Source organism: Scyliorhinus torazame, chromosome 14 (genome assembly GCF_047496885.1).
Source record: "Scyliorhinus torazame isolate Kashiwa2021f chromosome 14, sScyTor2.1, whole genome shotgun sequence".
NCBI classification, from domain to species: Eukaryota; Metazoa; Chordata; class Chondrichthyes; order Carcharhiniformes; family Scyliorhinidae; genus Scyliorhinus; species Scyliorhinus torazame.
In genome coordinates, this window is record NC_092720.1 from 24,699,766 (window position 1) to 24,714,480 (window position 14,715).

Sequence of the window (14,715 nt, forward strand, 5' to 3'; positions counted from 1 at the left end):
TGACACTAATGAGTGGGAGGAGCTTGCTCCCAATCATTTGAAATGGCGACAATTCGTCCATCGAGCTGTGTCGTGCTTCGAGTCCAAACGCCTTAACGGTGAGGCAGCGCGGCAGAAAAGAAGGGGAAAAAAAAGAGAGAATCCTGCACTCCAGATGCCACCACCTGGTGGGACATCCTACATGTCATGTACCCAAAAATCAGCCCATTGAGTGGCAGAAGAGACACAACAGGAGCTTTTAACCCGGAGCAGACGTCATCCAACCCGGAGAAGACGTCATGCTCGAATCAAGGGCCCACAGATGATAATAATCCTCTCAAGTTCTGGTATCATCCTTGGGAAACCTTACCAGTGCCTCATTATCAATGTTATCAAATGGGGACCAGAATTGCCAAGAACTTCACTCGCTGTCTATGTTTATGTATTTTCATTATGTATCCTCATGTATTTATACATGTTTTCATATATGGAACAATACTTTTCACTGTACCTTGGCACACGTGACAATAGATCCAAATTTAACCAGGGTAACGCAGATTGCTGTATCAAGGCAAATTCTCCATCAATCAGTGCAAAAGGGTTTTGTAAGTCAAAATTTAATCAAAGTATAATATCAGGCCCACACACAAACATACAGGCACACACACCACACAAGGAAACCATACAATGCAAAGTTAATTCGTGAAAATATACACCCTACTTCCTGTTAGACATCTCTATTACTTAGTCATAATGCTGGTCTGAGCTGAACTTCCGACTGAACGTTGGACTGTTCATTTCACTACTTACTGCTTCTGGTTGAAGTAAATGCTGAACAGCACACAGTCACCAGGAATATCATGAGGTTTAAAAGAAACATTATGCAAACGTAAGTCAGTCCAGTATCGCTTCAACGAGCTCTTGATCGTCCAGACACAGTGTGGTACCACATCAAAAACCTCCAGTTAGGTAGGTGATTTTTATTTTGTCTTTGTGGGAAGGCACGGTAGCACAGTGGTTAGCTCTGCTGCTTCACAGCGCCGGGGAGCTGGGTTCGATTCCCAGCTTGGGTCACTGTCTGTGCAGAGTCTGCACATTCTCCCCGTGTCTGCAGGGGTTTCCTCCGGGTGCTCCGGTTTCCTCCCACAGTCCAAAGATGTGCAGGTTAGGTGGATTGGCCATGCTAAAATGCCCCGTAGTGTCCAAACGTTAGGTGGGGTTGCTGGCTTACGGGGATAGGGTGGAGGTGTGAGCCTAGGTAGGGTGCTCTTTCAGGGGCCTGTGTGGACTCGATGGGCCGAATGGCCTCCTTCTACACTGTATAGAATGACCATCAGTGTCCTGTTGAGACTGGTTATTCCTTCAGCACTTGTTACCTGCTTCTCCAGAAAGATTTTTCACATCCAGGTTTTTCTTTGCATTTGAAGACAGTTTGAGAAAATTAAATAAGATATGTTGAGCTAAATCTAAACAAGAAGTGAACTCAAAGACGTGTACTCAAGCAATCATTTTAGCCATGTCAGTGATCACTGCATTTGGTTTTGTTGCAATCCAGGCATTTAGGTTTGTTACTGTTCAAACGCGGTGAGGGGAGTCTCAGTGTGGAGTAACTCTCTGAAACAGGGGTGGAATCGTATCAGGCCTTTGCCATGAAATAAATCTTCCCTCTGAAGTAGAGTCTACGGTTAGTTAGTTCTTCAGCAACAAGAAGTCCACCTTCGTTTAGTGGTCATGCTCTCACATTAGAGACGGAAGGTCTGTATGGGGCACAGGTCCCACTGCAGGAGCTGACGCTGATAATCTCAGATGCTTTTGCACTCCTGGTGCCAAACTTTAGAACTGAAAGTCACCAGGAAAAAGCAAAATTCTGACTTTTGTTTGAACAAAAGTACGTTTTGGAGAAGAAATTTCAAGAAAGAAACTTTGTGCCAGTGTTTTAAAGTGAATATCATTATGTAACTGCGGCCAAAACCGAAGCTTTCTATCTTTCTATCTTACTCTCTTGACTTTTCAATTATGAATCTAGCGCTCAGCACAAGAACCAGTGACCAGAACTGGAAAATTACACCGAAGCAGAATTAAAAGAATCAATTGTGCAACTCCCTTCCTCAGTTTGGACATGTTTGTCTGGCTGTGTCACATATATCCTGAAAACCCTCCTCCGTGAATCCCTGAATCCGTCACATTGCGGCAAAACGTTTACGTGAATCTCAGGCAAATGTAACACAGTTAACGGGGTGGAAAAGACATTTGTGCCGGAAAAACACAGAAGGTTTATCAGCGCCTTAAGGAAGCATTTACCTGCGACTCCTTTGATAAAGTTGGATGATAAACAGACTCCTTCAGAAGGTGGATTAAATGAAATGGGAGAAGAATGGCACTGGCCAAAGTTCACATATTATTAGCATTTAAAGTTTCCAACACTCACTGTTATCTTTTAACAAACAGACCAGCATGTCGCAGGAAATAAACATTAGGACATGAATAAAGTTTCTCCGACGTGTTCTGTGAAATTTACCAATTCACAATTAGTAATAAACTGTAATTACTAACTATGATTCATTTACCATGATCCAAAACACCAGACCTAGAGTGTTTAACTTTAATGCATTGAATGCGTTAATATTTGTGGGACATATTTGTGGGACATTGCTCTCTTGTTTACTACATTAGCACGAGCAGCAGGGTAGCACAAGTGGATAGCACTGTGGCTTCACAGCGCCAGGGTCCCAGGTTCGAGTCCCCACTGGGTCACTGTCTGTGCGGAGTCTGCACGTTCTCCCCGTGTCTGCGTGGGTTTCCTCCGGGTGCGCCGGTTTCCTCCCACAGTCCAAAGACGTGCAGGTTAGGTGGATTGGCCATGATAAATTGCCCTTAGCGACCAAAAAGGTTAGGAGGGGTTATTGGGTTACGGGGATACAGTGGAAGTGGGGGCTTAAGTGGGTCGGTGCAAACTCGATGGGCCGAATGGCCTCCTTCTGCACTGTATGTTCTATGTCCTATGTATTACAACAGTGATTACTCTTCAAAAGGACTTAACTTGCTGCAAAATCCTTTGAGACAAACTGAAGTTGTGGTAGGTGCTATACAAATGCAAGTTCCTTCATTCGAAAAGAACCAAGTCTCGAATACTTTCCACATATTTTGTCATGTTGTTGCTAAATTTGTTCTATCAAAGGTTTCTTGTTAAATAGAGACAAAGTTAAAAAATCATTCTCAGAAAAACTATTGTTTGCTTTAACACAATCGCACATCAAGTCGGTTGTCATGCACTGCTGAGGTTGCATTTTTAACATTCAGATAGACATCTATCACATAATAATTATTTGATTAAAATGCAGAATCCTCACCCAGCACATTCTGCTTTTCAAGGATTCATATATGGCAAATACTTGTGTGAAATAATTCAGAAAAATGACATATTCTGCTTTAACTTGCAGAAGAATTGATGGCTGATCCCACAGAACGCATTAAGATCGTTACAAGCATAAACTCCTCCGGCAACGCCACTTGCCAAGTTTCCTCCTCTGGCTTGGCAAATTTTACGATTATCGCCTATTCATTAATTTGTGCTGTCGGAATCATTCTCAACAGCCTGGCTTTCTGGGTGTATTTCTGTCACGTTCCCAACAGCAACAGTATCAACATCTTTTTGAAGAACCTGGTGGTAGCCGATTTCTTGCTGGTCCTCTCGCTGCCGGTAAGAATCGCCGGTGAGAACAGGGTGGACTCCGAAATGCTGAGAAAAATCTACTGCAATTTTACAACGTGCATCTTCTATTTGAACATGTATTCAAGCATCCTCTTCCTCGGATACATCGCAGCCACGAGATACCTGAAAATAGTCAGACCGCTCAAAAGCTATGCATTTGAGAGTCTCAAGACTGCGAAAATTGTCTCCATCGGAACCTGGTGTGTTCTTCTTGGCCTCGGATGTTCGTACATGTTCCTGACAGGGAGAAAGCCGCCCCAGAATAGTACAAAAGAAACATGCTTAGGAGTTAGAAGTGGTTCGGGGATTAACTGGCATGTAACCGTCCACGCTGGGGGCACATTTCTCTTTCTCTGCGTGCTAATAGGACTTTGCTTCTTTTACTTTCAAACAGCGAAACGTCTCGACAAATCCCCATCGCCAAGCTCACTCAAAAAGCAAGCCAAGGCAAAGAACAACATTCGAATCCTCCTCGCTGTCTTCGTGGTCTGTTTTGTTCCCTACCACATTGCAAGGCTTCCTGATAGTTTAAGCCAGATAGATGTCATCACTGGATGTATTTGGAAAAAGACTCTCTACCACATTAAAGAATCTGCTATTGTCCTGTCCTCGCTTAATGCCTGTTTGGATCCAGTGATCTACTTTCTGTCTTGCAAAGCATTTCGGTCAAAGTTAGGCCTGGACAAACACTCAAAGGACAATGATTTACGTAATGATTTGTCCTTACATGCTAACGCTTCACAATCCATACTCGACGAGCGAACTGTCGGCATTTCAACAGTGTGAAAGAATGTAACATCAATATTGCAAAATCACCTTGAATCTGGCATTGCTCTCGATTACTCCAATTACTAAGAAAGAAACAGAAAATCCTGATGAGATGGTAAAAAAAATTAAGACATTGAATTTACTGACCAACTACTGCAAAAATGCTTCAGGGTGATGGAAACACTTTTGAAATAGAGGCACATTTCTGTCATCTTGCCAAAAACAGTGACCAAACTACACAAGGTGCAATTCTGCAAGCTGGCAATGAGATGAATTAAGTTAGTCAGTGACTGGCGATGAAAACTGAGGTTGGCCAAGGAAGACGTTTGAGACCCAAATTTGAACTACACCCCAGAAGCTCTGACATCGTAACCAACAGAAACCACAGCATTGACCAAGATTCAACTTCATCAAAGTCACCATTAACAATGCCACGGACCGAGATCCACTAGCCTTTCAGCATGGATTTATTGCATCTAGACCAGCTCTCCACAGTTGATCGTGTGGCCAAGATTTTATACAGATCTAGTTGATGCTGGCTCTCATTTGGAAAATGGGAAACCCCTCTAAGCTACAGCTACAGCTTCAGTGTTTGTTTAAATTCATCAGTTCAATGCTCAGAACTTTGCAGGAAGTGGAAAGCTTTATTGCATGGTGTAACTAAACGCTTTGCACCACAGGGAAGATGAGCTGGCGGCCAGACACCCGAAACCCTTTCGCAACCTTGCCATTCTCACCAACCTTGGTAATGAATGATTAGTTTGTTCGAGTTGCAGGAGATTAGCATCTAAGTTATCAGCCATGCACCAGATTTCCGTGCCTGAAGCACACAATCTGGTAGCAAAATCGTACCTACACAGAGAGGGAAATAAGTAATGAGGCACCTCGTGAACAAACTACATCCGCAATTCCAATTGGACAATCAAAAGTGTGAACACCGATAGCTTATACTTTTCACAATTTGCTGTAAAAAAAAACGCAAAGATGTAAGCATGAAGTGTAATTCTGAAACAGTTTGCAATATAGCACATTACTTCATCTGATTTTGATATAAACTGAAGCGTTCTGAGCGAGAAAATTCATGCTTCATTGTGTCCACCGTTGAGGACAGCCTTACATATAATGTTGCCGTGTTAGAGAAATATGGCAACATACATCCTCAGTGTTGGTTCCATACTCCGAATGAGACCTTTTCTTCGTACCGTGGAGAATGAAATTAATCATTTTAGGGCAATATGCTCATTTAGGGATCAGAGATTTGGGAGAGGGCGGGGTGTTGGGGAGGCGGTAAATACGGCAAAGATCAGGAACATTCTTTTGGGCCAGGATTTTTCGGATGGCGGGATTTCTCTTCCCACCTTCCGAGAAGACAGCTGCAAACGCCTCCCCCCCCCCCCCCCCCCCCCCCCCCCAAAGCACTGATTATGCCTTCTCCACAGTCTTCACCCAACCTGATTGACTGGCAGCGCCAAAAACTAGACAAGACTGGAACTGAAAACAGTACCCCGAGCCTCGGCCCAGAGAGTTCAGGACCAGGTAGGTTTGCTGGCCTCAGCGTGAGGCTGGTAGGTGAGGCCGTGAAGTGGGGGCCCGAATTGTTGGGAGGAGAGGCTGACAGGGAGGGCGGACCTGCGGGAGCCAGTCCTTTTCATGGGGGCGGGGATGGGGCAAGGAAGCCGCTAATGGAAGTGCCGGCTCTATTGCACCCACCCCGATCACACAAGACCTGTGCGGGGTTGGTTTTCAGGCTCTTCCCCCACCCCGCTGTTGAAATCATCCCGACAGCCAGAAATAGGATGATGGGAAGGAAATGCCCTTTAAATGGTCAAAAATTGATTGCTAAGGGCCTCAATTCAGGCAATGGCAGGCGGGATTGCATGGGCCTCACTATCCAAAAGCAAAATTACGGGAAGGTCGGGTGGGTGGCAGGCCAGTGGAAAGGCCGTCCGAGAAAATTTACAGTCGCCGCCCCCACCACACCCCGCCGAGGAACCCCGGAGGGGGAATGTGAAACTCTGCCCTTGATTACGTTGGGCACCTGCAGTTTTGTCACCTGACTATCGTTCTGTGCATTTAGTGGAGAGGGACATTGGTGTGAAAACTAAGTCAACACTTAGATTGACAAGGGAGTTTTAAGGCTGAATAGGATGATCCTCATCCAGGAATCCTGCAGCCATTTACAATAAATATAAAGTATTCAAATTAAAACCGGAGGGAGTTCTTATTTTAGAGAAGAATCCTGCATAAAGACAGCATATCCATCTACCTCACAATCAACGTCAGCACATTTGAATGCGAAACAAGAACCAAAATGGTCTCATATTTTCTAATTCATTATGAAGTGACCATTGAAAGAACGAACTCAAATGCAATTAAAATTTTAATAAGCTGATGTAACATTATTTAAAAGGAAAGGGTTTATTTATATTGCTCTTGTGGTGAACAATGATACATGGTTCTTTTGTTATTTGCATTGCATTTCACTCACTCTTTGACCGCTCCGACACAACACGTTCCCGCCGGCGCCGTCCACACCTGGTCGCTGCCGGCGGAAACTGTGCGGGAACACTGGGGGGGGCGGCCTATGGGACGGGGGGGGGGGAGGAGGATTCCTTCAGCGGGGGGGGGGGGGCCTCTGATGGGGTCTGGCCCGCGATCGGGGCCCACCATTCGGCGGGCTGACCTCCCGAAAGGAGAACCTCCTTTCCTGCGCCGCCCCGCAAGGTCCATCCGCCATCTTCTTGCGGGACGACCTCAGGGAGGACGGCAACCGCACATGCGCGTGACTTCATTTACGCGACGCCGGCCGCGTCATTTACGCGGTGCTGCTTTTTACGCGGCGCCAAGGCCCAGCGTGCGTAAAATACGCGACCCTGCTCCTAGCCCCCCCGGGGGCGGGGAATAGGGGGCTGGGAGCGGGCTCCGGCGCCGGAGTGAAACACTACGGTTTTCACTCCGGTGTCGGGACTTTGTCTCCCTTTGGGAGAGTCGCGCCCCCTAACTTTTATTTTTTGGTTTACAAACGTGAAGAGCAGCTACTGAACATAGTCACAGGAGTCTGCTGATTAACTATAAAGAAATATTAAAGAATAAAACATTTATTAACCAAGAAAAGTTCATCTACAATGCACCACAACTATACCTTTACAGAGATAAACAGTATCTCAAGGAAAGCTTACACAGACTATTTTATATTCTAATGTTCTCAGTGAGTGTACAGTTCATGTGAACCAATGGGCAAAATGTGGTCACACTCACCAGGCTGAAACCAAGTGGCAGATTCCACCCAAAGCAACTTCTACAGATTTCCCATCAACTCTCCCCTGCGCATGTAACACTGCGAGCCAACAGGTCCCACTTCAATTTTTTCCCTCACACAAGTGTTTACAGTCTCTGCTCTCGAACAACACACTTTTGAATCATCTAACAAATTATGTTTGCTCTCAAATGTCTTCCACAATGATCCACCTCCAGGGTTTCGCTCCTTGCGAACACTACTCCCCTGGATCGTCACATTTAAACATCACCTTCCAAACAATCGCTCAAATATTCAGCCATACCAACCTAACACCACAGCTTCACAGGCTATGCTCCTCACTTCACTGAAAAGGATGTTTATTTCATTTTTAAAAATATATTTTTATTCAACAAATTTTCAACATTTTTACAATACAAAACATCTCCACAAAAAAAACCCCAGCCCACCCAAATCCCACACATCGCTCAACAGCCAACGGCAACCAACTCCCTAAAATGTACGACGAACAAACAATTGTAGATCCCATTACGAGCCCCCCTCAGAGCAAACGTCACCTTTTCCAGGGTCAGAAACTCCAGCACATCCCCCCCCCCCCCCACCACGCTGAGGCACAGGGTGGAGAAGCTGACCGCAACTCCAACAAGCTGACCTCAACCCCAACAAGATCCGCCAACGAGCAATCAGTGAGGCGAAGGCTAACACGTCTGCCCCGCACCCGCCTGCGACACCCCGAATATAGCTTCTAGGGAACTGGGCTCCACGTCCACAAGCAGAACGGCCAAAATGGTGCTGAACCTAGCCCTCCAAAACCTTTCCAGATTCGGGCAGGATCAAAACATACGCACATGGTTCGCAGGGCACCTCCCACATCGGTCACAGACATCCTCCACCCCTTCAAAAAGCTGGCTCATCCTAGACTTTGTCAGGTGCGCTCTGTAGCCCACCATCTGGTTTAGCACAGTGGGCTAAACAGCTGGCTTGTAATGCAGAACACGACCAGCAGCGCGGGTTCAATTCCCGTACCGGCCTCCCCGAACAGGTGCTGGAATGTGACGACTAGGGGCTTTTCACAGTAACTTCATTGAAGCCTATTTGTGACAATAAGCGATTATTATAATTATCTTTTGTATCAGTCCCAGCCTCACACACGAAATCGAGGCAACATCTCACACCACAGACCCTCCTCCAGCACCATCCCCAACTCTTCCTCCCACTTCACCTTAACCACCTCCATCGACACCGCATTCTCTTCCAAGATCCTCCTGTAAATTGACGAGACCACCCCCTTCTCCAAACCCCTCGCCGACTGCACTACCTGGATCAAGAGGAGGCAGGCGCTATCGGGACTGTCGGGAGGACCTTCCTTACAAAGTCCCGCACCTGCATATACCTGAAACCTCTGCCCCGCTCCAGCCCATACTTCTCACCCAACTCCTCCAAATCGCCCTCCCAGAAACAAATCCTTCTTTTCCTTAATCCTGCTCTCTTCCCATCCCCAAAACCTTGCATCCATGCTCCCCAGCTCAAACCCACAATGCCCCCTAATCGGCATCCCCCGCCCCCAACCCAAAATGCTGTGAAACTACCTCCAGACTTTCAGCGTGGCCATCACCACCGGACACAGCGGGTACCTCTCTGGGGCCATCGGGAGCAACGCCGTGGCCAACGCCCGCAACCCCGACCCCCTGCAAGAGCCGGCCTCCATCCTCACCCACATTGCCCCCACCCCTCCCTGCTCCAATCCCTAATCTTCTCTGCATTTGATGCCCAATACAACAAATCTGGGAGGTCTAACCCCCCCTCCCCAACTCTGCAGTATCACCTTCCTAATCCTGGCCATCTTTCCTGCCCAAACAAACGAGGAAACCAGCCTGTCCACCTCCCTAAAAAACACGTTGGGCAAAAAGACCAGCAGGAGTTGTAACAAGAACAGGAATCGTGGCAAAACATTCATCTGTGCGGCCTGCAACAGAGGGACACTGTCCCACCTTCACCCTCCCCACCAAGCTAGTGAGGTTAAACTTTCAAAGCGCTGTCACCAAGATACCTAAAATGAGATGTCGTCAGGCAAAGTGATACTGGCACCCCCCCCACCCCAGTCACCCCACCCCTTACCCCACCGCCCCCATTGGGAGGCCATAAAATACTAACTTTTCCCGAAATTCAATTTGTACCCTGAAAACGTCCCGAATCTCTGGCGCAAACCCATTCTGCTCCCAACTCAAGAGATCAGCTCCGGAATATACAGCGGCAAATCATCTGCATGTCAGGCCGCCCGATGCTTCACCCCCTCCCCCTCCACTATCCCCTTCCGCAACCTCAAGCTCCTCAGAGCATGAGCCAAGGGCTCTATAGCCAATGCAAACAGAAGGGATGGAATTTGGAGCAGCCCTGCCTCGTACCCTGGCGCAATGCAAAATACCAATTTCATATTATTTGTGTGCACGCTCGCCATCGATTCCTTACACAGCAGCTGCATTCACGCCACAAACTTCGGCCTAATCCCAAATTTCTCCAATACCGCCATCAAATCACTCCACTCCACCTGACCAAATGCCTTATCTGCATCCAGTGCTACCAACGCCACCTATCTCCCCTCGGCCAGAGAAAGCACCACTTTCAACAACGTCCTCACATTCGAGAACAACTGTCTTCCCTTTACGAACCCCGTCTGGTCCTCCCCGATCACCTTTGGGAGGCACCCCTCCAACCTTAATGCCAACACTTTTTGTCAGTACCTCAGAGTCTACATTCAGCTGCGATATGGGCCTAGACAACCCACACTCCACCGGATCCTTGTCTTTCTTAAACAACAGCGGGATGGAAGTCTGCTGCATTGTCTGCACCCCCTGCCCATCGCATCCTCAAACATTCCCACCACCAACCTACCCTTAAATCTTTCATAGAATTTGTCCGGAAACTCATCAGCCCCGCCCCTTCCCTGCCTGCATCCTCCCAATTACCAGCTTCACCTCCTCCTCCCACCCTGCCCTCTCCATCTCCACCAACCTCAGACACTCCAGTCCACCCAGAAACTCCCTCTAGCCCCCCACCTCCTCCGACTGCTCCCACCTATACAGGTCCCTATAGAACCCCTCAAACACTGTCCCGGAGCCACCAACTCCCCTGCATACCTTCCATCCACCACCAGAATCTCCTCTGTCAGTCGTTGTTGTTCCTCCCTCTCTTCCCTCTCCACCTTAGCCTTAAAACAAAATCACCTCCCCCCGTCACCACCGCCTTCAGAGCCTCCCAAACCACCGATGGGGAGACCTCCCCCGTGCAACTGAACCCCACATACTCCTCAATCATCTTCCCAATCTTGTCACAGAGGCTCCGGTCTGCCAATAAGCACACATCCATCCTCCACCCCAGCTGATGTGCAGCCCCCTTCTCCAAAACCACATCCATCTAATGCGGAGCGTGATCCGAGTCACAATTACCAAGTACTCTGACTTCTCGACCCCAGCCAACAGCCCCTTTCCTGAAACAAAATAGTCAATCCTCGAATATACCTTGTGCACCGAGCAGAAAAACGAATACTCCCGATCCCTTGGGTGTGCAAATCTTTCTCCATCTGAAACCTCACCCTCTTGCCATCCAATGTTGCCATCCCCAGAGCCCTACTAGCAAACCCCAAATTAAACACTTGACTCATCCAACCCTTCCTAAGCTGCACCTGATCCTTCACCCTCAAATGGGTCTCCTGGAGCACCACCACACCAGCTTTTAAACTCTTCAAGTTCGCAAAAAGCTCTCGCTCTCTTCACCGATACCCCTACTCCCCTCATGTTCCACGTCACCAGTAGAGATTCATTTCTCACCGCCAAGCCGGGTCGAAGCTGCCAGTGTGTTTCAATAATCACTCCACTCTCTACTCAGGTTTTCCAGACTTGGTTACCACCGACGAGACACAATTAAGATGATTGACTAGTACTTAAATCTTCAAGAGCCAAATCTGTTCGATTCTCTTCCTTTTGAGCAGAAAACAACTCTCACAAGCATCCTGCTTGGCTGTTAATTTGAAACAGTTCGCGCTGATTTCGAACAGAAGCTGCTGCTTCATTTCAGCATCTCAAGCAGCAGGTGCCAATATCTGTGAGATAATGATAAAATGAGGAATGAGCAAAGGAGGTAAACAGCCACTGTACTTCAATGGGTTTCTATTTTAGTTCCTCCCCCCCCCCCCACAACCAAGACTACCGGATGCCATGGCATTTCTCCAGACCGCGTAGTTTATCAGGAATCAACCCTGACACTGTAACCTACCTCGCCGCAAGCCACCTGTCCCCAATTTCAAAACGTTCTGTTTTACCTCGAGTTAGAGGGAACCGCTGAATACATAACTGTCTTGTAAAGTTTAGCATTCACAACAATAGGTATCACACTCCACCGGAAAATCCAGATCCCGATTCGGGAAGCTTCAGCGTTGAAAGAAATGGGAAGGTAACCAGGGAAGGCTTCCCCCCACTATCGTGGAATCTTATCTGGAGGCCCTGCTGCAGGAGTGCAATGAGGCATTCCCTCAAGTCATTGGGAAAGTTGAGGCCAACCTGTCCGACCAAGTAGGCGTGTCTGAAAGAGGCTGGCTGCAGGAGGAATGAAATGAAATGAAATGAAAATCGCTTATTGTCACAAGTAGGCTTCAAATGAAGTTACTGTGAAAAGCCCCTAGTCGCCACATTCCGGCGCCTGTTCGGGGAGGCTGGTACGGGAATTGAACCGTGCTGCTGGCCCGCCTAGGTCTGCTTTAAAAGCCAGCGATTTAGCCTAGTGTGCTAAACCAGCCCCTGGAGTGTGGTCTCTTCAAAATGGAGACAATGTTGAAAAGGAGCTAGAACCTCTGGTGGGTGACAAGGCAGCAGAACACTTTCAGCCGCCAAACCTCACTCTACTTTCCTCAGCTTTCCCCTATTTAACACGACGCAGGCCCACATACTTTGCAGCTTCACGCATTCCCCTCCATCCGGAGATCCCCAGGCAATCCCCAATTTGACCAGCCAATGCTCACACACCCTTAAACCTTGTCCCATCTCACTCCCATGCCCCAGTCACCCTCCAGAAAATGGTGTCCATTCCCCGCACAACCTATTCCCCACGCTTTCAAACCTCTGCTTTCTCTCCTAACACGAGAGGAGATCGCGGACAACTCCAGGGAGGGGCAGAGGGTCAGGAGCACAGAGACTCCAGTCCCGCCCACAAATATCATCAGGAACAGGACACATTAATTCAGTACAGTTCTTCTGACTTACAATGGACCCGATAATCATAGAATCATAAAATATCTACAGTGCAGGAGGCCATTCAGCCCATCGAGTCTGCAACGACCCTCCGAATGAGAACCCTACCTAGGCTCAATTCCCCACCCTATCCCCGTAATCCCACCTAGGGGCAATCTGTCAAGGCCAATGCACCTAACATGCACACCTTTGGACTGTGGGAGGGAGCCGGCGCACCCGGAGGAAACCCACGCAGATGGGGGGAGAACGTACAGACTCTGCACAGACAGTGACCCGAGGTCGGAATCGAACCTGGGACCCTGGCACTGTGAGGCAGCAGTGGGAATGTATGGGACAGTGATAATGTATGGGCCAACCGCTAACTGGGAGGAGTTTCTCTGTTTTGAACCTCAACCCAACTTTTGTACTGCTTTGGCTTCTGCGCAAAAAGCAGCATTTTATCCACTTTCAACCTGTCAAAACATTTTCAAGTCTCAAAGTCCCCGAGATATCAGGGGCGGTATTCTCCGTTCCGTTCCGATCCCCCCCACCGCCGGGTGGGAGAATCGCCGGGGCGCCGCGCGAATCGTGCCACGCTGCCCTGACCCCCGCACGCGGTTCTCCCACCTCCGACCTCCCCCGAAACCAGCGCCGCGCGAATCGTGCTACGCTGCCCTGACCCCCGCACGCGATTCTCCCACCCGCCCCCCGAAACCAGCGCCGAGCGAATCGTGCCACGCCACCCTGACCCCCGCTCGCGATTCTCCCACCACCCCCGAAACCAGGGCTGTGCGAATCGTGCCACGCCACCCTGACTCCCGCACGCGATTCTCCGCCCCCCCCGAAACCAGCGCCGCGCGAATTGTGCAACGCCACCCTGACCCCCGCTCGCGATTCTCCCACCCCCCCGAAACCAGTGCTGCGCGAATCGTGCCACGCCACCCTGATCCCCGCACGCGATTCTCCCCCCCCCCCAAAACCAGCGCCGTGCGAATCGTGCCAGGCCACCACGACCCCCGCACGCGATTCTCCCACCCCCACCCCCGAAACCAGCGCCGTGCGAATCGTGCCACGCCACCCTGACCCCCGCACGCGATTCTCCCACCCCCCCGAAACCAGCGCCGTGCGAATCTTGCCACGCCACCCTGACCCCCGCACGCGATTCTCCCACCCCCTGAAACCAGCGCCGTGCGAATCGTGCCACGCCACCCTGACACCCGCACGCGATTCTCTCACCCCCCCGAAACCAGCGGCGTGCGAATCGTGCCACGCCACCCTGACCCGCGCACGCGATTCTCCCACCCCCCCCGAAACCAGCGCCGTGCGAATCGTGCCACGCCACCCTGACCCCCGCACGCGATTCTCCCACCCCCCCCGAAACCAGCGCCGTGCGAATCGTGCCACGCCACCCTGACCCTCGCACGCGATTCTCCCACCCCCCCCGAAACCAGCGCCGTGCGAATCGTGCCACGCCACCCCGACCCTCGCACGCGATTCTCCCACCCCCCCCCCCGAAACCAGCGCCGTGCGAATCGTGCCACGCCACCCCGACCCTCGCACGCGATTCTCCCACCCACCCCCCGAAACCATCGCCGCGCGAATCATGCCACGCCACCCTGACCCCCGCACGCGATTCTCCCCCCCGAAACCAGCGCCGTGCGAATCGTGCCACGCCACCCTGACCCAGACTCGCGATTCTCCCACCCCCCCGAAACCAGCACCGTGCGAATCGTGCCACGCCACCCCGACCCTCGCACGCGATTCTCCCACCCCCCCGA

At 49.8% G+C, this 14,715-nt stretch overlaps 2 protein-coding genes across 4 annotated transcripts in view; one reads left to right on the plus strand and one right to left on the minus strand.

Moving 5' to 3' along the window:
• The window catches only part of LOC140389583 (mediator of RNA polymerase II transcription subunit 12-like protein), a 731,598-nt gene that overhangs the window by 373,610 nt on the left and 343,273 nt on the right, over window positions 1-14,715 (minus strand). The window lies entirely within an intron of this gene.
• On the plus strand, window positions 769-5,850 carry LOC140389274 (P2Y purinoceptor 14-like). The gene is given in 3 exon segments (XM_072473456.1): window positions 769-948; window positions 3,420-4,448; window positions 4,451-5,850. Coding segments are annotated over 2 exon segments (1,083 nt in total). The 5' UTR covers window positions 769-948; window positions 3,420-3,427; the 3' UTR covers window positions 4,513-5,850.